Source organism: Alligator sinensis, unplaced genomic scaffold, assembly GCF_000455745.1.
Source record: "Alligator sinensis unplaced genomic scaffold, ASM45574v1 scaffold97_1, whole genome shotgun sequence".
NCBI classification, from domain to species: Eukaryota; Metazoa; Chordata; order Crocodylia; family Alligatoridae; genus Alligator; species Alligator sinensis.
This window is the reverse complement of record NW_005841921.1, coordinates 997,768-1,023,124: the sequence shown is the minus strand read 5'-3', so window position 1 is coordinate 1,023,124 and position 25,357 is coordinate 997,768. Positions and strand designations below refer to the sequence as shown.

General features: G+C 42.4%; 1 protein-coding gene and 1 long non-coding RNA gene across 6 annotated transcripts in view; one reads left to right on the top strand and one right to left on the bottom strand.

Moving 5' to 3' along the window:
* Positions 1-779: 779 nt before the first annotated feature.
* NECAB2 (N-terminal EF-hand calcium binding protein 2) overlaps positions 780-25,357 on the top strand; it is a 425,733-nt gene continuing 401,155 nt past the window's right edge. For 4 of the 5 annotated variants that reach the window (XR_003092925.1, XR_003092924.1, XM_025198410.1 and 1 more), the window contains exons 1-2: positions 780-1,072; positions 21,471-21,495. Coding sequence is in view for 2 of the 5 variants with exons in the window: in XM_025198410.1 (XP_025054195.1) it covers positions 884-1,072; positions 21,471-21,495 (214 nt within the window). In the remaining 3 variants the exon portion in view is untranslated. Of the gene's footprint in view, positions 1,073-1,221; positions 1,322-21,470; positions 21,496-25,357 lie in introns of those variants that run through there. The other variant, XM_025198411.1, reaches the window with a different exon arrangement.
* Positions 6,416-23,925, bottom strand: LOC102388328. Its single transcript, XR_323275.1, has 3 exons — positions 23,892-23,925; positions 23,630-23,718; positions 6,416-6,489 (listed from the first exon to the last, which is right to left on the bottom strand). It is a non-coding gene; the product is annotated as an uncharacterized LOC102388328 (long non-coding RNA).

Below are 25,357 nucleotides of genomic sequence, written 5' to 3'. Positions count from 1 at the left end.
GAGCAAGTAGTTTAATGCCACTTTGGCAGAAGGATTTGTGCACACCACAAACCAAACCCTTGGCATAAGCAAACAACACAAAGCATATCTTCTTACACACAGAAAGAGATGATTAGAGAGAGATTTGTCCAACTGGGCAATGAGATTAGTTCAATAGTCACGAATGCTCTAGAATGAGCCAAAAGCTGGCTGAGTATTTTTAGGGTATTTATTTATTTATTGGTGAAATTTTTTGAGCACTCCCAATTAACTGTGTTTTAAAAATATTATGAAGGGTGTGTTTGAGAGAAGGCCTTTGCCCCACTGGAGGGAGCAGTGTTTGTCTGTACAGCATTTGCCAGGGAGCTAGCAAAGCTTCCTCCCATCACTGTGTGTGTGGGGGGGAGCAGGCCCCCCGCCCCTTAAATTCCAGCCCCAAACAACCTTGGGGAGTCCAGTTCCCTTTGCTCCCAGGAGGTCAGGCAAGCTGGCCTGCCACACGGCTTCATCTCCCAGCCTGGCAAGGCACAGGGGCCATTAGATTTCTCTTCCCCAGAGTGGGGAGGGGGATTTTCCCTTTCCTCTTTGCCAGAGCAGAGAGTAGGCAGGCAGGACCCTGAGTTGACAAGATGCAGATGCTGGGGGCTAAAGCAAGGGGCTGGGGGGCTGGACTAGGAGTGGGGGCTAGTGGTTAGGGCGAAGTTGAGCTGGGGGCGGGGGTGAGGAGCTGCGAGCAGAGGGGTGGCCGCTCCCCTATGTGGCCCCTTGGGTCCGCCCCTGGCAGCTCCCTTGGCGGAGTGGCGCAGGGTGGGGTTTGCAGCGGTGCCCGGGAGCGGCTGTCAGGGGTGATGTAGCCCGTGTGGGAGGGAATACCCCCCGCTCCAGCATGAAGACGGTGTGAAAGATGTGCGAGCAGGCAGCGCGCTACTGCAGGGCGAGCGTCCACAAGCTCCTGCACAAGCCGCAGCCGCAGCTCCGGGGGCTGGACGGACTGCTCCGCTGGATAGTCACCAAGATGAGCGACAAGAGCGTGCTGGCCGAGCGCGACTTCTTCGCGGCCGAGCAGAGGAAAGGCACCTCGGTCATCCTGGATGTGAGTGAGCGGCCCCTTCCCCGGCCCGGTCCGGCCCGGCCGCCTTCCCCTCTGGCGGCTGGGTTTCCAGGCAGCCGCCGCGGGGCGGGCAGGGACGCCGGGCGCTGGAGCGTGGCAGATGCCTTTCCAGTGAACCGAGGCACTGGAGCGCCCGGCTGCCAGCTTCCCCCTCGGCCGGGACCTCACACCGGACAGCATTCGTGCAGCCGTGGGCGAGCACAGCCCCGAGGGACGTGTCCCTGCCCCGAGGTGTGGGGGTGCGGGTGCAGCCTGGGAACGGGCTCCGGGGCCAGCACCTCTAGGGCTGCAAGTGGAGGAGGAACAGGGGGAAACCTCGGGAGACCCAATTCACTCTCTCTGCCACTGTGGGACTCAGGATGGGACCTGTAGTCTCACCCAGAACCCGGCAGGTCTTATGTTGCTGGAAACCCAGCCAGCCTAATGCTGTACCTGACACGGGGCACAAGCAGTGTACGCTTTGTAAAATGGACATTAGCAAAAGGGCTACCTTTGCCATGTCCTAGCAGTAGGAACAAGGGGCTGGTTACACACCATTGGGCTTTTAAACAACTTCTTCTCTATTCCCATAACTTCAAGAATCCCATTTTTTTTCATAATAGGATTCTTGCATGAGAAACCTTTATTGGGACCTTGCGCCTGTGCAAATTTACTTTGCAACTTTTTCTCCATTAGCATCCTGGCCAATAAAATAGAAATCGTTTTAGGTTAGTCAGCAACATTCCTGAGGACTCCTACATACTAGCATGCAATAAACTGTTTGCTATGGGTTTGTAACATTTATGTCTGTAGTTATTGGGGAATGTGTGTTTAGTGCCTTAATATTTATAGTGCTTTATCTAAATTAGATTTTTAGGAAATTATTTGCACTTCGAATTAAGAGAGAATGGACTAGTGGAGAAAAACAAACAGCAGAACAGGCAACTCCAGAACAAAACATAGTGCAAATGCTATAATTATATAGTCACTCAGACAATGGCATCTACTGATTTAAAACACACACAGCATCAATTTTACCATGGTGTCTTAAAAAAACAAAACAAAACTGGAGCAATCATTAAAATAAGATATTGATGGCATGAACTGAGGTTAGGGATAATTCATAATAGCTCTGTAGGTTTTGTGTCAAGTCTGCTAATATCCCTCAGTCCAAACCAGCAACACCACTTTTATGTTGGTCCTTGGATTTCCTGAATCGTCTTACTGAATTGTAACAGATTCTGAGGCAGACACTGACACCCTCTAAAGACCCCAGAACTCATTTATTTATGATATAAGCCTGATTCTGGGATCTAACTTATAGGAACGATGAGCTGATTTTGTTGTTTTGATTCCCATGTTATTTTTGGCATAGCTGATGCATGTGATGAATCAAAAGTCATTTCAAAGCAAGTGTTTTGGAGGGCAAAGACATGCTGCTGTTCAAAACTAATTGCTGCATCATGGAGAAAATGCTTTTCTTTCTTCACTGTGTTTTTCATGGAGTTGACAACTTTTTTTGCTCCATCCGCTCATAGAGTAGCAGCAGTTTAGTCAACAATTGTTGGAATCGGTCCTGAGAACATAGATGACACCGCTGGGCAAACAGCAGTGTTTTGGCCTGACCAAGTACTTTGTCAGTGGAAGATGCTGTCACAGTTAACAAGTGTTAACATTGCTTCCAAAAGGAAAAAGGATGATTTTAAGAAAGCAGGAGCTATAAAGCTGTAAAATGATTTAACCACTGGGAAACAAAATTGATACTAATGCTAGCCAGCATTAGACCCTGGCTCCTACCACGCATTCTGTTACTTTCCAGTTAGATTGCTGGAGTCGTCTTTGCATTATCTTTTATCAATTGCAAGTAGAATGAGGCAAATTCTGCAAAAATTATTTCTGAGGATTTTTAAAAATGTCTTAAAGTTTGCTCCATCTCCATTATTTATAATTACAGTAAAAGCTTCAACTTATTAAATCCTTATTGCAATAGGCTCTTTCCAAGCACTAATGCGGGAGGACTTGTTCCAAAGAATTTGCAGGTTGGTTGAGGGAGGGAGAAGAAAGTGGTATTACCATTTACAGACCTGAACATTCACGTGTTGGGAGAGTTTTGCCCAGGCAGTTTGTAGCAGATCTCAGAATTGAACCCAGAGCACCTTGCATGGTTCATACTCCTTAGGTTTTGTGCCTCTTCCCATGAATATACAAATGTGGGTACAATTGTACTATTCTTATGATGTGTGTACAAAGCTCATTTTAAGATAATACTTTCAAATTTGCATAGAGGAAAATTTCTTCTCTTTCCTTTAACATAGAATGCCTAAATGAGTATATTATATTAATATTTCCAGGGAATAAACTATGCCATGGAACTATTTCAGCTTGCCACAACTAAGGGACAAACTTGAATTCTGAATGGCAAGCCATAAAATAAATGAGCTGTGGAAAATGTAAACACACATTGAATAACAAAATCAAGTAACTCCTGACTTCTTGCAGTTGTTCATTAAGAGGGGGAGGGGGGTGAAATGTGTTTAAGGATCACCGTCCTGAGACGTATTTATCATGTTACTGTCATTCTCCTTATTCTTCCTCTTGTTCCAATATTATTTTGGCACATACATTGCTGATACCTTTACTTCAATTTGAGATCAACTATGTATACATGATTTAAAAAAAATGGTATGGCACAGACTCCAGAATAAAAAAATGCTTGTGAAAAATGCCTTCATTCAGCAGGCGTTTCGAACTTTAGAGTCTTCTGGATGACTGTTTGGATAAATGCATCCATTTAATTGTTACTCTTCAAGTTCACTGACTTACACATTTCAGTGCAAGTCAGACTGTCTGTTAGACTGTCTAATACAAAGTTGAGAACTGATACTCTGTTAAGTCCTGTTGGAAGACATTTTTTTTGCTATCCTCTGGGCATATCTATACATGCTACTGCACAGTAACTGAAAGTATTGCACAGTATGGGCATGTGTCAATACATACAAGCCCATACTGCACAGTAAATGTGGGGACTTATGCTGACATGAGCATAAATTTGATACCTGCATTGTGCAGGTATCAAATTTATGCCCGATTAGTTACTGCCCAGTAATGCACATGTAGATACTTTACTGCACAGTAACACTGTGTATGGACTGACTTGGGACTAACTTTAGTCCGAAGTCAGTCCACACACAGCATTAATACACTTTAACGCCTGCACATGTAGACAACAGCTTATTCTTGCTTACTGCACAGTAAATTTAAGCCTGCGTAAATGCACAGGTAGACATGCCCTCTGATAACCAAATCCAGGCTTCCTTTTTTCTGTGATACAAGACAGACAATGGGGAGGTGGCGTATAGAAGAGGTAGGAATCATCAGTTATTTGCTAATTATCCCTCTAAGTAATTAATACAAATTTCTGCAAATCTTTGATGGATCATGCTTGATGTACGAGTATATATACTCCTCCACAAGATGAATAGAGCATGGACTGTCACCTTTAAAGACTAAGGAGGGATAAACTAGAAAAGGTGGAAGTTGTAAGATCTTACAGTTTCCATCAGGTATGCAAACACCACCTGTGGTGAACAGTAGGGGTGTGCGAAACAGGCCCTATTCAATTCGGATTTAGCCCAAATCAGGGACAGTGATTCAATTCATTGATTCGGATCACTATCCCCATTCAGTTTGGCTGAATCTGAATCTGAAGGTTGGATGCTGATTTGGAGAATCAGTGATTCGGACATAGACACAGCTTCAAATGTTTTTTCTACATACCTCAAGGTACCAGGCGTGGCTCATGAATGCTGCGATGCTGGGGTGGATGGAGCATCCCACAGGACCGCGGGGGTGGGGTGGGGCACATGCTTGGCGGCGAACCCAGAAGTGTACCAGAAGTACTTCCAGTCCAAATCTGGGTCCACTGGGGAGCACACTGGGGAGCCCCCCCAGACCCATCCCAGCATGGCAGTCAGCCACGGGGGGACCCTGGGTGCCCCTCCAGATCCAGGAGGCACTAGTCGCCGAGCCATGGGAGGTACAGAGGGGGCCTCCCTGCATGCTCCTTGGTGGACCCGGAAGTGAACTAGAAGCACTTCCAGGTCTGCTGGGGAGTGCGCAGTTCCCACCCCCCTCCACCCCCGCTCATGTGGGACACTCCGTGAGCCTCAGCATTGCAGCATTAAGGGATTAAAGGGTCCTCTGATTCAATTTAGATTTGGAGATTTGGCCACTGAATCAGACTGAATCTCTGCCAAATCAAATCAGCAACTGAAGCTTTGCACAGCCCTAGTGAACAGTCTTGGTCCTACATTTTGTATTTCACATCTCTGCAAGTGGCTTCAGACATGTCCCTTTGGGTAGGTAGAAAAGATGGCAAATAGTTTTTAAAAGCACTACTTAAATTTATGGTGTTCCAAATGTTAAAAATATTTAACATTTAAGGACTAGCTTTTCTAAACCCTGTTAATTAACAAACAGTAAAGATCTATTTTAAAACAAAACAGGCACTTCCTTATAGAGTTAGCATTTAAAATGTAATTGATAAGTGCTATTAAACAGCAATGGCAAATTAAGCTGTGTTGATTTCTTGCACTAGAAAACGTGAAGCATTTTATCAACAAAATTGGCCTAATGTGCTAGGCAGGGAGCCATATCTATGCTGTGTTTATCATCAAGGTATCTAAGTCCATTGTCATTCCTTAAATTTAGGTTACATTAGGATGCACCCCTTATACTTACAGTATAAAATACTTAGCAATATGTGAGCTTGGAATCATTTTGGTGGTGCCCTACTATTACAAACACCCATTTGCAAATAGTTTTCCTTTTCTATGAAACAAGTATTTAAACTAGTACATGAAGTTTATTAAAGTTGCTTTTAAATTACTGATGGAGATACTAATAAATTAAGACTAAACTGTAGCATTGTACAGGCAGTCATTGTACAGACTTACAACACAATTGGTTCCTGAAAACTGCATCGTAAATTGAAACGTTGTAACTCGGAACCGATTTTTCTATAGGAACAACATTATAAATGGGGGATTGGTTCCTGAACCAAGGCCCGATACCCTATTTTCACCAAAAATAACCCAGAATTTTGTACTCAATCAATTTTAGATGAGTAATATAGCTACATTAATATATTTATATTGTAAATAGCAATTGTATTGATTTGAAAAGACTTCTTTCAGGTGACTTTGCTGAACTTTTTGAAGAGCTCTTGGTTGGAATTTTTGAAGGGTTCTTGGCTGGAGTCTTCTCAGAAGTCTTGGCTGTAGGTTGTTCTGGAGTCTTGTCTGCTTTCCTAAAGAAAGTGTCCAAGGAAGTTTGGACAGATGTTATCATGGAGATAGGTGATGTAGTGAACTTGTTCACTGGTGTGGCGTCACGTCAGATCAAGCATCATAAAGTCAAAACTAACATCAGAAAATTGAAACAGGGTGTCAGTTTATAAATGTCATAAGTGCCATTCGTTGTAACTCAAAATCTCTTAAATTGAGGAGTGCTGTATTGGTATTTGAAATTTAATGGGCACTACTAATCCTGAAAGTTAAATCATGCATTAATTTACCCAAATTCATAGTATTCCCCTAAAGTTCATGAGATCTTAAAAATAATAATTACTAGGTTCTCTTTATTAGGGGTGAACTCATTTTTGGGGTCAATACTGATGGCTGATTATTAACCAGCCATATTGGCCAGTACTGATCCAATTATTGGCATGTGACCCCGCAGCTTAGAGAGCAGTATGTGGCTAGTAAGTCTGTTGCAGAGAAGGGGCGGAGGGGAGGGAAGGGATGTTAGGAGGCAGATCAAGGCCCCTGTGGCAAGGGAGGGAGTGGGACAGGGGCAGGAGCAGCTTGGGCTATGGGTGGCTCATCTGGGGGATGCGGTGGGGCAGCTCCTGCTGCTGCATGCACCCTGGAGAGGTATGGGGGGCATGGGTCCCCTGGATCTGTGTGCGGGGTGAGGGCAGGCTAGTGCTGCAGGCTTGGGGCTGGGGGCTGCACCATCCTCTTCCCGGTTGTGGGGCTGGGCTGGGGCTGCATTCGGGCTGGGTGGGGCAGGGTGGGGCAGGCAGCAGTGGTCCCAAGCACAGCCCCAGCCCAGCCCCCCCATGTGGCAGAGGCTGGCTTAGCCCCCAGCACCAAGCCTGTACTAGGCAGCCTACCCTCGTCCTGTGCATATATCCAGGGGACACATGTTCCCCATATCTCCCCTAAGGGTACATGACAAGCCACCTGTGGCTCCATCCCGCACCCCGCCCTGGCTGGGCAGCACCTCCCCAGCCCCACTCCCTCCCTCACTGTGGGTGCCTTGATCTGTCCCCCGCATGCCTTTCCCCCCGCCCAACTTACTGGCCAGATGCTGCTCTCTAAGCTGTCAGGCTGCATTCCTGACCACATGTATGCTGTGGCTGCATGCATGCATGCAGAATTTATTGGTTACTGGCCAAATCAGCCAAAAAAAGCCGATCACCAATAATGTTAATTTTCCTTTTATTGGTGCTGATATGATATGGACCAATATATTGATTGGTGCATCTCTACTCTTTATTTGTATTTTAGGTTCTTTGCAGAACCCTTTCAGGTTGGTATCTGCAAGGGACAGCTGGACCTGGACAGCTGCAAGGGCTAAAACCCTCTTAAAAAGGAAAGCTGATATTCTTGCAGTTACTTGACACTTGGAGCTGGGGTTTTGAACAAAAAAAGATTAACAATAATAAAACAATAATAGCTGGCAGCTAGAATGGGAAAGAAAAAGGGAAAGTATTGCAAATAAGCTACCATATGTCATCATATACAACACACACCATTTTCCCCAAAATCAACCCCCCAAAATTGGAGTGCCTGTATTAAGTGGGGAAGCTGATTTTCTGAACAGAATAAAAGCACCTTGCTCTGATTCCTGATTCACAGGGCAGCAGCTGTTGCTTTACTGTTCAGGCAGCTGAGGGAGTCAGTTGACTCAGTTCTTGATTCTAAAGGTGTTAATAATTGTCTCCCCGCCCCTTTTTTTAATGGTCTCTCCTATTTCAGACCTGGAGACCTTTTAGCTCTTTTCAAAACTAGGGAAAACAGTCTTCAGCACCAGCTGGGGTTTCAGTTCGAGTTTAGCAGAAAGGGGATGGTGAGTGATGAAGACTAGGTATCTAGCTGTAACACTGGAAAACCTTTTTTCCTCATTCTGCCTCTCAAAAACATGGCGTGTGTTTATATTCCACGATGTGTTTACATGCGAGAAAATATGGTATAGTAAATCCTAGAACTGGTGTGTTTATACACATACAATGGGAAACGTAAATAGCTGAATATTACCAAAATGGAAAATGTCTAGATGGAATCCTTTCTTATTCCAATTGGTGGGAATCTCTCTCTCTTTCTCTCTAGATAGATATATAGATAGGTAGAGTGTGTGTGTGTGAGAGAGAGATCTATATATATATATAGATATCTATGAATCCAGATTGATATATATATAGATAGATTTATTTATCTATTTACTGACTTTTGCTACTAAAAACAACATCCCGAATAGTTTACTTAACAAGCAATCCAGTTTCAGTTGGCCTGAAACTATTGTGTGTTCTGGTTGAATTCAGTGAAATGTTTTAGGTGAAGAAAAAAGTTCAGAAATGTTGAAACACGAAAAATTTAGACATTTCTGAAATAAAACACTTTTCTTTCTCTCTCTCTCTCTTTTTTTTTTTGTTGCTTAGATTCACAGGGAGATTTGGGTACCATTCATAGCTCAGCAGGAGGAGGGGGAATTATGAGTACTCCCATCCCTGCATGTCCTGTAGTGCAAGATTAAGATACTCATGTGAGATGTGAGAAATCCATGGTTATATCTACTTTTTGCCTGATTCAGATCAGGGATTCAAATCAAGATACGAGGAGGGAACGGTCTCAATTTCTCCTCTTCAGTACAAAATAGAGTGGCTTCAAATACTGCCTCAGCAAGAAGAGAGAAACTGCAGATTCTGATCTCTGACCCAGTGGGTATTCAAATATTTTATAGCATGAAAGATTATGAACCCCCTCTCCCCTTGACTTTTTTCATAGCCTGGTGGTTAGGCAACTCTCAGGAGTGGTAGGAGATTTCATTTTGAATTCGGGCTGTGAATTAGAGTATTTCACAATTCACTTATGGTTCTTTTCTTATTCCTATCTCCACTGGCCTTTTCACTTTTTTTTATGTATTCAATCTCTCTTTCTCTGCCTTTCGTCATATAACTCTTTGCTTTTCTTTATTCTTCTCCTCCTTGATATTCTTTCATAAAAGCTATATATAGGGGGCTAGTTCTGTTTGGGCCCAACTTTACAAAGTGTTTTCCAGTATCTTGGCATGTCCTGACATGTTGCTTACAGATGTTAAAAAAAAAAGAATGGCACTTTAAACTCAGTGCGCTCCTGCACAGAGCCCAGCACATGGCCAGAAGAGGCATTGTATTAGTTGGACCCAGCTCGCCCAAAGTCTGTATAGATTGGGAGCTTTAGTGGGGCTTTTTTGGTGCTTTAATCTAATAGCTGATTGAGTGTTACTATGGCCCAGGTGGAAAGCACAAGGCAGATACATGACTCAAGTACAAGTCCAGTCAAGTGCATAATCAAATTGAAAACTTCATCCATCCCCTCTGCTGGCTGTCCAGTGAACTATGTGGAACAAGAGGTAGGTCTCAGATCAGTTACTAGTTGACATCTACCCCCCTCACAACTGGGTTGGCCCTTGGTTCTTGGCAATCTCAGCAGAGGTCAAGAACTAAATGAACAGAAATTGAACTACCCTTTCTTTTTTTTTTTTCAATGGTATGCCCCTGTGGCAGAAGGCCACCTCTGTTTCTCCCCATAAACTCTACTCTGTGACAATTTGGTTAGGATGGGCCCAGCAGAGGATACACACCTTACCCTATCTCTTTAGGTAACCTGAGCTAGATACACTCCTGAAGGAGAGGGGAAACCTGCTCCCTCTGCCTATGTGACTGGCATCACATACCTGGGTGAGGGGCTTGTTCCCTGGGGAGCTAGGAACTGCCAGTCTGCCTAGCAACTAGTGATGCATTTCAAATTGGTTTGCTGACAGCCAACAGGTGCTGGCCTCCATTGGACCAGGTAAATGAGGTCACAAGGGCTATATAAGTTAAGGACTGCCCAGGAGGAGGGGGCAGTAGCCATGAGGAAGACTCAGAGAGAGAGAAGGGCTGAACCATCTGAAACTTGCTCTCTCTCTCAAATTCATGATCAAGGAACTGCTGGAAGCAAAAGGGACTCCCCCCCTGCCTCTGGATGATACTTGTGAGTAAGCTACCTGAGATCTAACTAGATATATAGCTTGCAGTAACTCAGATGCGTGATCAAAGGCTACCCAGCCATGGGAGTTTGCACTATCAGATTTCTCTGATATTGCTCTACCCTATACCCTAGTCCAACCCTCCCCCTTGTAACCAGTAAAGATCTCCTTTGTACCTAGTGTGGGAGACTAATTGGGAGTGGGTCTAGATTATGCCTTGGGGTCCCCTTGCTTCGGCTACTTGTGCTTCTGACTGAGGGAAGCATCCCAAGTTCTTGAAGTGAATCAAGTACCTTTGAGGGCTACTAGGCCTGTGTTTCCCCGGGTGCGCAGAGCCAGAATCAAGCCCAGCCCTGGGTAGTGGCAGGGGAACCCCCAGGCTAGAGGGTGTGCTCCAGGAAAGGGGTTGGCCAGGCATGAGGTGCTCCCAGGGAGTCACCCAGAGCCTGGAAGGTGGTCGGGCACAGTGAGGTGGGTGGCTCAACGCAGGAGCACCCCCTGCTGGCCTGCCACAGCCCCCTTTTCACAGCACCTTTTCACTAATACTAACATTTTAAAATGTAAATAAAAATGCTGCAGCACTATAACTCCTGGTTCCTGCATGAAATGTAGTCAGTCTTCCAAGGCATGATTTAACCACATATGATAAGAGCTCCTTTTGAAAATTAACAGGATTGGTGAAATCATCAGTATAAAAGCCCCCTTCTTTCCAGAATCCCCCTGATTTGGTTAAAGTTTGCCATGGTAAGCTAATATCTTACACTTGCAAATCAGTGAACTGTAGAGCTGAAATAGAGCTGCTGTTAAATGAGATTTCTGTGAGAGTATTACATCCAACAAACAGTTGTAAGTGGTTCCTCAAAACCTATGCTCATGTCCAGCTGTTATCATATGGTGCCTGTTGAAATATCACTTATTTCCTAGCAGTGGTTACCATAAAACAGTTCATCCCCTGCAATCCAGATATTAATATCTCTTTTGTCAGTGCCTGCTCTAATTTAACTGTGCTAAATTAGTATTGTTACTTTCTCCAGTAATAGATTTTCATGATACGCAACCACTCAAAACTGCAATAGGAAAATGGGAGAAAGAGTTTATAGGAACTTTTTCTTGTCAAGATGACAATCAGAACCTGTTGCAGTGGAATCAAGAGAAATCTACATAGAGCATAATGCCAGGGTGAGGGTGCCTATAAACTTCTTAGTAGTGTAAAATCTAAGAGTCCATCCAAATGGGAATTAAAACTCCTCTGAAAAATGAGCAGCCAAATGAGGAGACTTCTTCACAGATTTCTAGCCCTTTTATAGCTCCTTTGTGGCTCTTTGGCTTGACTGATTCAGTGAGGATACAACTCATATAAGGTATCATAGGGCCATAGCTGTCCTTGGCTGTCAGAAGCCACGGTATCTGGGTGCACCTTAGTTCAGTCATGAGGCTCTTTTAAATGGTACCAGAGGACAAAGTAACCATTGACTGTCACCAGATCATGTTCTTGGAATATGAAAATGGAGTACACCCTTTATGACTCCTCCTCAGGGCCAGAAGAATTAGACTCTTTCTTATTGTGTACATAAGAAGTTCTTGTCACTTATCTCTAACTTGTAAGATTGCCTAGATAGGCAGCAGCTACAATTCCATCTCTTCTCCAGAGAATTTCCTGTCCTTGTGGGTAAATTACTTTAAAGCTGAATTTTTAATAGAAAAGATGCTTCCTTTCCACAGGCAGGGTGGCAATTTTAGGATTTAGGACAGACATAACCAGATGAAACTGCAAGAGGAATATAAGCTAAAAATGCATAAAACTTGAACAGAAAAACTTGACTGGTATGATATGATTAGCAACCTTAATTCTGTGAAAATTAGAATCTTGACTACAATGAGAACTTTGAAGACTTGATGTTTTGATCTATAAAAGCAGTATCCCCAACAGGACAGATCCATGAGCATCATGGTGGGAGGATACTTCAGTACATACAGAGGAGGTCACTAGATGAATCCCCCAAACTAGCTCTCTTTTCTGTATTAAGCACAAGTAGCCGAACCAAGGGGACCCCAAGGCATACTAAGGAGATAGTAATGCTTGCCTCCCATCTTACTACTCATCCTACCCTGCTGCAGTTAACCCTTGAGATCGGATGATGACATAGCCCAAAGCATGAATGTTTCATGTTAATGATGGAAGGCGCATCAGTCCACCTTGTCCTCACAAGGTGGGAATTTACTAACAGTGTTCAGGGCTAGAAAGCTAAGGAGCATACCTGATGCAAGAACAGCAGACTCATCAAGCTGGTCTCTTCTTTTGGGGAGTAAAAATTTACTTATAGGGGAAAGCATGGGAAGGGACTTCTCAGCGTGACCTGCAGGGGAACGTGGGAATATGCTACTCATTAATTAGATTTTTCATACAACTGAGCATTGTCTTCCTTTTTTGTCCTCTTCAAAGCCTTTTCCAGCAGGCTTTGCTCACACCTCACTTTTCCATGGATTCCTACTGATATTAGTGCAGTAATAAAAACTGTTGTTGGGTTGTGTGTGTTTCTTTTCTGAAAAATCAATATCATACTAAGTACTGAAGAAGCATTAATAAACTCTATATAGAGTTTAATAATTCTTAAACTTAAGGGAATGCTTGTGCAAAATGAATAAAATTGCAAGAAAATACTCAATTAAGTAGCTTCCAAAGAAGCAGCTTTGCCTCCAAGAGGAAATCTAAGCCAGAGTTGAGCATTTATGTTATAACATGAGATTTTTCAAGGTTATTAGCATCGCTGGTGTTTTGAACTGCATGGTGTTTTGAACTGCATAGTGCCATGAGCCCAACTATTGTTGTTTAAACATGGGAACAGAACATTGAAAATATAATTTGATTGTTTTTTCTCCTCTGAATTTTTTAGTTTTATTGCAGGATAGTTTTTATGTTCAGTTTCATTACTGAGACAGTTTAGTATCTTCAATGTTTTGCAGACAACTGGCCATGTTTATTGCCCATGTAACTCCATTGAAATCAATAGGTATACACCACTGATTAATTTGGCACATTTTATGTGCATAATTTGGCTGTACTTTGGAAGGCTTGTATATTTAATACATTTAGGAGCATAGACAACAAACATTAAGTGGAGATGATGGGTTCAGTGTTTTTCATTCAGGCAAAATTCCCTGTTTAATTCCTAATAGTGGTATGTTAGCCTGACAATCAGAGAATCTGAGGTGATGGTGTGGGAAGAACATTCTTGGTCATTTGCATGCAGGCCCTTGCATTGCCAGATTCTGTGCTCCACAAAGCCTTCAGCAGTCACATACTTTCCTCAGTCAGTAATGGAACTCCTAAAGAAGCCAATCAGCGTTGCATGTATGGTATTGAAAAAAGAGTTTATTCATTAATATTTAATCCCTGCACTCTTGATGACCTCCAGTGCAGTTGCCTTGCCTAAGTGGCTCCACTATGGAGTGAAAATAGCACAATGTTATTGTAAACCCATAGAGAGTCAGTCAGGGGGTAGAGTTGATTTGTATTTTACTCTTTGCAGGAATGACAGTGAAGATCTCAATATTTTCCTCTCTGGAGGTGTCAGTTTAAAATTCTGTTCTGCCTCTCTCACTTCTGGTTACAATGGAGCTTTGTGTAAAGTGTGTAGAGGCTAGAAGACAAGTGCTTGGATATCTGAAAGAAAAGGAAACCTTTAAAAAACCTGGGTGGGGCTCCCCTTTATATTTTGTATTCTAATTTTTCCTATGGCACCATCCACCTCTGCACTGAGCTGCATAATAATACTCATCCATGCTTCCTGCAGGTGCATGGATGTTTGCTGCTCTTCTGAGGTATTGGGCCTCATTCGTTCAGAACAGCAGAGATGGCAGCTGGTATACCTTCTTCCTCTGAGGAAGCAGCAGTGGCACCCAGAGATCCCAAGTACTTAGCACAGCTGCTGGTGTGTACCAGTGTGGATGTGCAGGTCTGAGCTGCTTCACTTCCCTCCTTTTATGCCCCCATATACTTTGGGGGTGATGGTGGCATGCTCAGAGTGATGCATCTTGGGGTTAACATCCTATCAAGATGAAATGGGCCAATTCCTTAATTGCTTGTGTCACACTTTGTTCAAGCCTTTCTTAAGTATAAGAACTGAACATATTCTTTCTAGAAAAGCTAAATTCTAATATCATCCCAAGAATCCAGGGGCTGGAGATTTATGCACAAACTTATAGCTTGTATTGAAGCTGATCTATATTTTCCCTTCAACCGTGCTCCATTATAATGATCTGCTTAGTTTGGGGCACTTTAACAACAAATACAGTTCTACCTTTTGTGGTCTTAAAATCTGACTGCAGAAATCAATGCTGATACAGAGAAGACTTTGCTTGTGGTGATATAATAATGGGAATTGCTCTGCTATGTATCTATGGAGGCACTTCAAAGACTGCTTTGTGCTATAAATATTGCTTTGCAATATAGGAAATATTTTTAATTAATAGAAATACAAGTGCATTTTTAAAAAAAAATCTATTTAACTCTGTTTTGACTATAGTGCTATAAAATAGATATAGTGAGACTTAATGGAGCCTATTTAAGATATTTCCTTAAGGAGCAATGGTGCAATACACTATATATGACATTCAGATATCTTGTAACAGGGTTTAGCTCCAGGAGTGACTGTGATGCCCCTGGAGACCCCCTCAGCCCTTTCCTCCTTGGCCTTATGTGGACTATCTCCCCTTCACTTCACCTGTTATGCCCTGATGAAATGATACTTTTAGGAAAGAGAGGCTCCCCTAGGACTCCCCAAGTCAGATCTTCTCTCATAAACACAGGTGTCTGTGCTCATTGCCTTAAGTGTTAATTACATGGCTCCAACTGCCCCTTACACCACACCCACGCTTTGCGGATGATACTCATTTCTGCTAACACACACTCCTCCTGAGCTACAGGCTCGCAGCCCCAGTCCTTTCCCCCCTTGGGCTACAGGCTTCTTGGCCCCCTCAGTCTCTGGCTGTGACCCCCAGTCTTTGGTCCCTCTCTCTGGGTCCTGGCTCTGCTCCTGGGCCAGCTGAGACTCATGGGCTCCTCCAGCCCCACCAGTCTCTGCCTGTGGCCTTCCTTGGCTTTCAGTCCATTTTTGGGCCCTAGCTTTGCTCCTGAGGTGGAGAGACCTCTGGGCTCTCTAGCCCTGCTGACACTTGCCATTTCCTGGACTGTAAACCTCCAAACTCTCTGACCCCTCTTCCCCTTCTGGGCTAGCTGGGATCTCCTTACTTCCCTTTAGAGCTTTAATGTCTAGTTGCTGTTACCAAGACCATGGGGTGTGGGGAGGCTGTTCCAATATGCTGTAATTAGAAAGCATTGAAGCAGACTCAATTAATTGAGTCCAGCAGCCTCCACGTTTCATGTATCAGCATCCTTGTGGTTTAAGATGGTGGCAGAAGTGCTTTAACTAAAACTTGTTTGAGCTTTAGTTAAAGCTTTCCTGCTGCCATTTTGAAGTGCTGCTGATAAAGCACCATCAAGTCTAATCTTTGGAGATCCAGGATGAGAGCCTTATCTACATTGTAGAAGTGTTTGGGAGTTAATCTGTCCTTTTCTTGCATCAAAGACAGCCTATAGCTGTGAGCCTTTATATAAGCATTACTGTTAGCAGTATTGCTGAGTAATCATTGGATTACTTGTGCTATTTCAGACTTCTGGCCTTTTTCAGACTTTAAACTTTAGGTTAAATGTTCAGAACATGGCCTGCTTGCTGTGCCTGGTTACAGAGCATTTCAATCTTAAATTAAAAGATTGGGTTCTTGAATAATTTCCTTTTTTCTTGTATTTTAGTTTGTGAGTTTTTTATGGTCCAGTTGTGTGGGTGAATAACTCTTGCTCACCATTAACCAAGGTTGCACAGTTTGAGCAAACCCTGGTTCTGTACATTGGCTGTGGTTCTCAACCTTTCTAATCCCATGGCCCATTTCCACCCACCTCCAGCTGTGGGCCTAAACCTATCTCCCTCATGGTCCTCTTACCATGCATGTTGCACTTAGGTTAGCTCTGCACATGCTAGCTATGTCCACACGGTGCTTCACCTGGAGTAATTAGCTCACTCTCTCAGAAGAGCTAATTAGCCCACCTGCAGCACCACTCTAAGGAGGGTCTGCTGCTTCTATTGGGAGGTAGCACATACGGAGGAGCCCAGTATCTTCTATATTACTTCCAACTTTGATTAATGGCTTTAATCTACTGAGTTTCTCTTTTTTTTTTTTTTTTTTCAATTTAAAGACTTGTTTAGTAGAAGGGGAACCTCAGTGCATGTTTATGGTTTCCACAAGGAGTTATACACTTGGCATTTAGAGCCTTTTAGTGAATTCATAGTCTCTTCTTATGTGATAAATTACAAAACACAAGGTAAGACAGTTAAATCATGCTGTAATCTGGTATCCACAAAGTTCTTTTGCTTGTTAATTTCCAGCAGGGCCTGACCTTTCTTCTCTCATCATACATGTTGGTATACCATTCCTTTTTATGAAACCTCATTGCCACAATAGTGACTCCATAAGGCACAGACAAAGAACAGGTCACCACCAGTCGCTTTCAGCTCCTTTATATTTTTCCAGTTAATCTAATTTATTTCAAGGAACACTTTTCCCTGTTTGCATACTGCATGTCTTCCACTTGATTTTTGGTCTCTCTCTACTGTATTTTGGGCTTGTTTCATTCTGGTTTATGCTGCTACTATACATGATAAGGTCATGTTTCTTGTGATGGGATTCTCTGGATAGTAAAGCTGAGGAGAATGTTTTTCTTGGTACAGTTCAGTGGGATAAGGGTTACTTTGATCCCTTTGACCCATTGGGAATTGTAGTGGTGAAAAAGGGTCCCAAAAGAGCTTTTCACTTATTTTAAAAGCTATATTTAAAGACGTACATTCCTCTAGTACCAGTAATTTTCTTCTTCCTTTCTGCCTCTGACAATTGCACTAGGAGAGCAGAATGTCTCTTACAGAACCTTTTAAATAGATTTTGCTGCTTCAACATTATAGTTCATGCTATCCGTTTGATTCACACCACTGGGGAATAATAACAGCAGGGAACAGCAAGAAAATAACCAAAAAATGTAATAGAGTTTAAAACAAACAGGCCAAATATCTGGTAAGTCTGAGTAAAAACAAAGTGTTGAGCTTCCCAAGAAAGTACATGACATGTAATGCCAGTGGGCATCAGGCAGCGGGATGCATAGACAGTGGTAGGTCCAGTTGCCTTGTGTTTCCATGTCAAACTGACAAGCCATTAAATGGAGCTCTCTTAATTTGTTCTTCTACCCATTGGTACTGCACAAACATATGGCAATTAGCCATTAGGCATGGTATTTGCAACGTCTCCACATGTGGCTCTGCAAACCCTGCATAGTCTCATTGCAGTTAATGGGACCCACTAAGGTGGATAGGATTTTCCCTTTAAATTATTTTTGTTGGTCTTTCAGGGAAAGCCACAGGAATGAGGGCTCAAGTAGACAACTTATGGGACATCTTCCTCATGAAGACACCTCTTCAAATAATTCTGTTGGGCTTTGCCTCAACCATGAAGCTATTTCCAAAGGAGTGTAGTCCAGATCCATTTAAATAGAACCCAGCAATAGTTTAGCAATAGCTTTGTTTCCTGTCCTTATGCTTAGCAGTATGTAATGGCCAGACAAAGATGTAATGGCCAGCAGCCGTACCCAGGGCCACCTTCAAGGAGGGCAATCCTCCACTGAGGGGGAGCAGTGCCAATGCAACACAGTCCAGGTGCCTTCCCAAATGGAAACCAGACTTTCAGACAGGTTGAAAGCTTGGCAGTAAACTCAAGTGAAGGGTCCTGCTCACATGCTTCACTGTGTGGTTAAGCTGGGAAAATTGTGCATGGTGTCTTTTTCTTAAGTCCCTTCTACATGTTGTATCTATTATGCAATTACCTGGTTTAATTGTGCAATAGATTTAGACTGGCTATACATACAAATTAACTATGGTGCCTTAAATAGGTTCAACCAGCTCTAAAGTTATTGCTCAAAAATGTGGAATAAGTCTCCTCAGCTGTGGGACTTCTGGCCCTGGTTGTGCTACATGTGGGGCACAGTCAGGGTCAAGAGCCCCTCAGCTGAGGAGACTTGCAGTTTAAGCAGGGCCAGGCAGCCCTTGCACTGTAGCACCCTTATACCCCAGCCAGCCCCACTCACATGTGTTTTGGTGCATGTAACTACTGTGCTGAAGGTTAGTATGTGTCCTGGACAGTACTATCCTAGTGTAGATAATAAATTTACCACATCTTAATACAGGTGTACTTGTAAATGGTAATGCTTTACTACAGAGCTAATAAGTCAGCTCTACAGTAAAGTACATGTATAGATGCACTCACAGGGTGTGTCCAGACAAGTGTGGATTTTTGTTTCCCCATGGACAAGTAGCAGCGGCACACCTTGTGCTGCTGCTACTTGTTTCTGGGGCACACCCATGCCACATGTACTCTGGCTCATGGCAGGTTACCTCAGGTGGGGTAGGGGAGGCTGGGGTCAGCAGCTGTGGCTTACCTGGGATCCTGGGGGCCTCCTGGAGCTGCATCCATGGCAGAAAGCCTTGCCAGCAGCCGGAGCATGGCTCTGCCTGGCCAGGCTCTGGTTTTGGGCAGCGCATGCTGCCACTACCTGCACTGCCCTGATTTCTTTTGGTGTGGGTTTTTGACACCTGGATCTCCCAGGGCCATAAAGCCTCCCTACACTGAAAAGTAGCACCACAGGAAATGCCTGCATGTGTGGTGTGTGGTGCTGCAGATGTGTCTGCAGCACCTCATACCACACGTCTGCACTTGTCTGGATGTAGCCACAATGTTTTCCTTTGGCTAGTTGTGCACTTGTGTGCGTGTGTGTGCACGCGCGCGTGTGTTGCTGCACATGTGTATATATGAACAAGCTTTCCCAGATCCCATTGGCTGAACCTCAAAACGGTATTTGCACTGAGGCTTAGTAAACCCTGCTGTCCTCTTAATGTGGGTTTCACAAGCGAGACCCCAGCAAGGTCTTTATTTAGAGAAGGGCAATAGGCTTTCTGTTGCTTTCTCTTGAAGGTATCGCTTATGTGGGTGGCTTGACCTCCTTCCTTCCTTCCCCCCTGCAATTTGTGTCTTGTTTTTGCTGAGCTAGTTTGTTCATGCTTAAATATTACAGAATGCGTGGGATTTGCAGAATTTGTTTTAAATCCTATATGGAACAGCACAGGGGGCACTTGGTAGAAGAATGATTAATATTGCTTAATTAACCAGTATTCATTTAAGTAACTCATTCTGCAGTTCAATATGTCTCCTGGGTTCCTTGTTTCATACAGTATGTTCTCCTTTGATTTTTGTAAATCTTTGAATGATTTTATTAAAATAGTGGTTTTCATTTTATGGTTGTCTTGGAGGTGTCCTCCACAAGGAAATCTTCTCTTTTTTCTTTTTGTTCAGTCATATTTTTCTTTCTTGCCCAAATTAATGAGGTCAAGCTTGACAGTATTTTTCCTCTTTACAGTGTCTATGAACATTTTAATTTTTCAGTACTAACAAAACCTGTCCCAGCAGTCATTTTTTCCTCCTCTATAACTTATGAAAACACAACCCTTACAAGACTTCTTCATTATTGGTTTTTGCCAGGTGATCAATTCTGATATAACATGGTTTAAAAAGAAGAAACATTTTCTGGTGGCTTTTCATGGCAGATTTCACTATCTCATCAGAGAATTTATATCCAAAAGAGGTGGTCTTACTTCTTTAGTTTATGTGCCTACTTCTCTGTTCAGCACTATTAAGCCTAAATGTAATCTCCTTCCCACAGAGAAAACTAGTGGTACTTCTCTTTTAGTATTTTAATTAGAAGTGCAGGATTATGAAACTCCACTTACATGCCATTTTATTTATGCCAGAGCAATTAATGTCATGTCTTTTTGTTTCCTTTTACCCAAAGTAAGAGACATGAGGATAATTGCCCCATATTGAAGCCCTTTCCTCAATTTTCTTTTCTATGAAAGGAAAGAATGCTGCTTAGACAGAATTTAGTGTCCGATGTTTCATCCCTGTTCTGATGGTCAGCTCCTTATATTTAGTTCACAGCCAAATGCACTGTAGATGCTTAACAAATGGAAGAAAAATAGTTTAGAATAGATTTCCTTTCTTGCATCACTGAAATGCTGAAGGCTTTTGAAACTAAATGTCTGTTGACTCTGTAATGAAACTAAGAGTAAGTTATTGAGCCAGATAGGTGGAAAGTCAGCACTAGCATTCTGGTATGATTCTGTGAAATAAAATCTATAGTCCTTTATTTTCTTCTTTGAGATAAGACATCACTAAAAGAGAAAAGAAGTCTTCAGACAACATGGAATATGTATAGAGTGTTTCACTTCTTTCTCTGATGCCACTGTAGCTTAGTTAGTAGTGATAAAAAGAGATTACTTCTTTGCTAACTTCTTATTTTTAGGAGAATGAGTTGGTGGCTTCCATTCACTTTCTAATGAATATATGTCTGTGATTAAAAAACAGATGCTGTTATTGGGCACATTTGTGTTTGCCATTTCAGCAGAGAGGGCACTGATTAATGAGGAAAGAACTTCCTCTTTTGGGAATCCTCTGATTTGGGGAATTTTACTTGTTTCTCACTGATAACGTGGGCCAAGCTTTTTCTGTGCTAGCATATTTGGGTACCTTATTATAGACTAGGAATGGGCTGACCTGAAATTCTAAATAGGGTTTAAAACACTGTGAAGGGATAGAAAATTCTGACATCATGTTCTGTGAATAAATGGCCATTTCAGTATTGTCAGCCCAGATCTCTCCTTCCTCTGTAATTCTGTGGCCTTAACCTCACCTGGGTTGCCTTTCTTCTGGGTTCTTCCCAGGATCCCAGTATTTAAAAAACAGGCATGTAACCCCTTGCTGTGAATTATTTTAAAACATAAACTAAAAATATAATCTGAAGCAAGCTTAGATGGGCTTAATCACCCTGGTTAAACATCTGAACTGGGATATAATTTTAGTATTAGGAATAATGGGATATAAATTTAGTTTTAGGAAAAAGAAATGTCATGGGCAGACTACAAAAATAGTAAAAATGTATCTCTCTCTTTATTTCTAGATCTTCAGACGAGCTGACAAAAATGGTAAGTCTTCATATTCATATACATTTGTTTTTTTTGGTTTTAACTGAGCTGGCACTGTTGTTTTTTATGGACAGTTGCAACTATTTTTTCCCTTGAATCTCATCCATCGTCTGTGACCTTAAGGAAGTAATATGGTTTACTACTTTAAGAAGAATTTTTTTTTTGCTTATTCTGTAAATCTGATATTCTTACAACCAGCAAAATGTTAACATGCAAGTCCCAACAAGTAAATGTGTTTCTTAAGGAATTTGGCCATGCAGTGAGGGCGGCAGTGTTCTGTAAACTATCTGAGTCCTGATGGACCATAAACCAACTGTTTGAGAGAGTAATGGATGGTTCATTTGTAGCTGGTCATCTTTTCCAATTATGCTCTGTCCCTTGTGTAAAGTAGTTCAAAGATTAGTAATCATTCAGTGCATTAAAGACTGATAGGTATTTATTTCAAGTCTTTTATAACTTGGGAAGTAATGGGGATTTTGTTGCATTGGAATGTATTTTGAATTTATTCCCATAGGAAAGTACATGATTGGATAGCAAAGTCAAATATTGGCCTCAGGCATCAACTTCATCAGATGATTTTGTGTTCCTAAAGGAAATAATTGTTCTGTTTGGACAGTGAGCAGCTCAACTAAGAATAGAGATATTTCACTTTGTTGTGGGCTTAAGGTTGCTGGAGTTTAGAGGTATTGCAAAAGTGAAATTTTCAGTGTTAGGGAAAGGAAGATGCAGGTCTTATCCCAGAAAATCAAGGCACTTGGATTCAGGTTTCTAAATCCTAAGAATGAATCTACTGAACAATGAGTGCTGACATGGGCAACTGGTGCCTCCTGAGTCAGGGTGGGCACTTGTCCCCTCAGCAGCCAGTCAGGGACCGGTGGGGGTCCCCCCCACAGCTGATCCTGCTGATTGGGGGGCGGGGGAGCCCCCTTCGGCCAATCCCACCGACTGGCACTTCTAGGCACACTGCTGACACTTCCGGGTGAGTGCGATCAGCCATGGGGGGACCGCAGGGATCGCTTCTCCTGGTGCCCCCACTTCCCAGCCAGTGCTTTCGGGAGGGGCCCCCTGCCGGGGAACACTGGCTGCCAGGGGGTGCACCAGCACACTCGGGGTGCACATGCACACCCGTGCTTCCCCTATGCATCGTCACTGAGTGCTGAAGAAATAGGTTCTGAATAAAATGCTGAAGGAATAGGTTCTGCATAAAAAACTGTCGCATTTATGGAAGATTTATTAAACCAGTGGGTAGAATGTCCTGTTTCATAGGAAGATAAAGGAAGTCTGTCTTCCCCTCCTTGGGGATGGGATTTTTAGGAAGATGCTCTGATCCCAAAAAGGGCTGAAGATGTCAACAAAGCTCTGACCCTGAAGGACTGATAATGGACAGCATGGACCAATAGATATGTTCCACACCCATGTTTCAGTCTCTCCTTTATATGGTATGTCTCTTGTGAGCTTCTGCAGAGCTTTATTTAAAAGTGGATTTAAGTGGAAGAGGAATATAGACTCAAGTGTTGTGTTTTTGGATCCACTGGAATTAGAGGGATATCCTCAGAGTGAGAGGGAGGCCTTCCAATCTCAGGCAGTTTGATTAGCTCCTGCTTGGGAAGGAGGGCTTCCTCTAATGAAAGATGATCTTTTACTGGCCCATTTTATATCTGGCTAATTCCAAGCCCTATTGAGGAAAATGTCTTGACAGTAACAAATGCAATAAGTTATGGTTTTTTTTTAATTAAATCTTGCACGTGGATAGCAGTTGTTTTGAACCAGGAAAGCATGATAATTTCAATGATAGCTATATTTTCCCTCTAATTCAATATCTTGATTAAAGGTACTGGGTCAGATTCCATGTTCAGTTATTGCTGGACCATTTTGGTAAAGTTTATGGAGTTCAGGTTTACACTCTAAAAATTGCTGCTGGCTATGAGTCCTTTCCTTCTAGTTGTACTACAACCATCAGCTAATTTTCAAAGAGAAAAAGAGTCATAACTCTTACGTATGCAAAATAGTGTAGTTATAGAACAGCAATTACCTCAGTAATATGTGATATCCCATTAAGCAGGATTAAATAGATGGGTTCCATATCCTGATTTTTCTAAATTTAGATGATTAATTTTCAGATCTAATCACTTACCTATTTTACCAGATGGTGGCTTCAGGCTTTTGTTTTAATCTTAACTAACAAAGCAGCTTGATATTTAGGTGTACCAGGATCCTTTGGTTCTGAAAAGGCACAAAACATTTTATTAGCCCTCTCTCTGAAGAATGCAAGCATAACAGCTGGATATTATCTTTCTTTACCTTGCAGCATTTCACAAGGAATGTGCTGCCTTTGTGGTGGGGGGAAGTAGACTTGTGTCTGTCTAGCCAGGCACAGGAAGCAAAATTCTAGTTACCTGGTGCAAGGAGCCATGTGCTAGTGCATATCTCATCCTGTTGTAAATATAGAAATGAATGGTATTTAGTAGGCATAAATGACAATGAGGCTGTGTTCAGTGCTTCTGACTGGAAAAACTGCATTCCGTAAACACTGGCTTCCTATGATCTATTGTATTGTTAAGTTATATCCAGAGAAGGAAGATTTTCATTAATATCTGCTGCATCCAGAAAGCTGATCATTTTACCCATTCAGTGATGTGTTGGATTTATGCCCCATATAGAGTGTTTGGGCTGTAAACTTTAAGGTGATTTTAAAATAAGTTTGGAAACAGAATGTACTGTTGGGGCTCTATCATTGTGTATCAGTGTTCTTAAAGGTCAAATATCAACTTCCAGAAACAGACCCCCTTCCATCATTTCCTTTGGCTGACTAAATGTATCTGTATTATTGAAACCTGACTGAGTCCATTTGCACAGTTTTGCAATATACTCAGTTACTGATGAAAGGCAAAGGCTTTTGCTCCAATACTTTAGCAGAATAAAGATCAAACACAGCATCTCCATTAGCTAGAATAATTAACTTGTTTCTCTCTCTCTCTCTCTCTCTCTCCTTTTTTAATTCAGTGAAGCACTATCCCCCCTCCCCTGGCATCCCAAATTCTCTACAGCCACTTGGATGGTATTTTTTCCTTTTATTAGAATTAGTGATCTATAAATATCAGCTTGTATCATGTAGATATTACTTTGTCTCAAGAAGAAAAGAGCAAGCAGTTAGGATATGGCAGGACTTTTTAAAAGCATTTTCATGTATACTTCTTCTGAAGTAGAAAAAATGCTACTGTTTGAGAGAAGAGACACAGGTAAACTGCTTTTTAATGGTGTCTGTGTGCAATTTCTGCATACCATTTAGAAAAGTAAAGAGCTGAGTTTGCAAATGCTGTGTGTGACTGCATCAGCTAAGTCTTCTGTAGGAGTTTTGTCTGTCTGCTCCTCTCCTATAAAATATGGTAACATGAGCCTGTTTCATTTATAGGTTAAGTTGTCCTGATTTAACTCCCACTAGTTACAGAATGGGAGTGGGCACCTAAAACAGTTGCCACAGAATGGGCAAGTCTTCTGTTAGCCTCCTGCCCTTTTAAAACTATTTAACTGTTATATTTGTCTATATCCTAACTCTGTTTATGGGTATAAAATATCCATTGCCTCTCAGTTGCCTCTTGTAATCTAATTAAGAACCATTTTATGTAGTATGCTTCATTTGATCACCGAACTAATCTGTGCTGCATTGTGCATCAACATGGAGAGGACTATAGGCACTTGATATCCCTTTTATCCATGTATGCTGTTGATATCTCAGGTTTTTAATGAAGCCAGATTTGATTAACATTGCTGTATTCAAAACAGCTTTTGGCATGATGGGTTAGTGTAGATAAAGGGGACTAAGATTATACTTTACCAAAATAAACTGACACTGCGCCATACG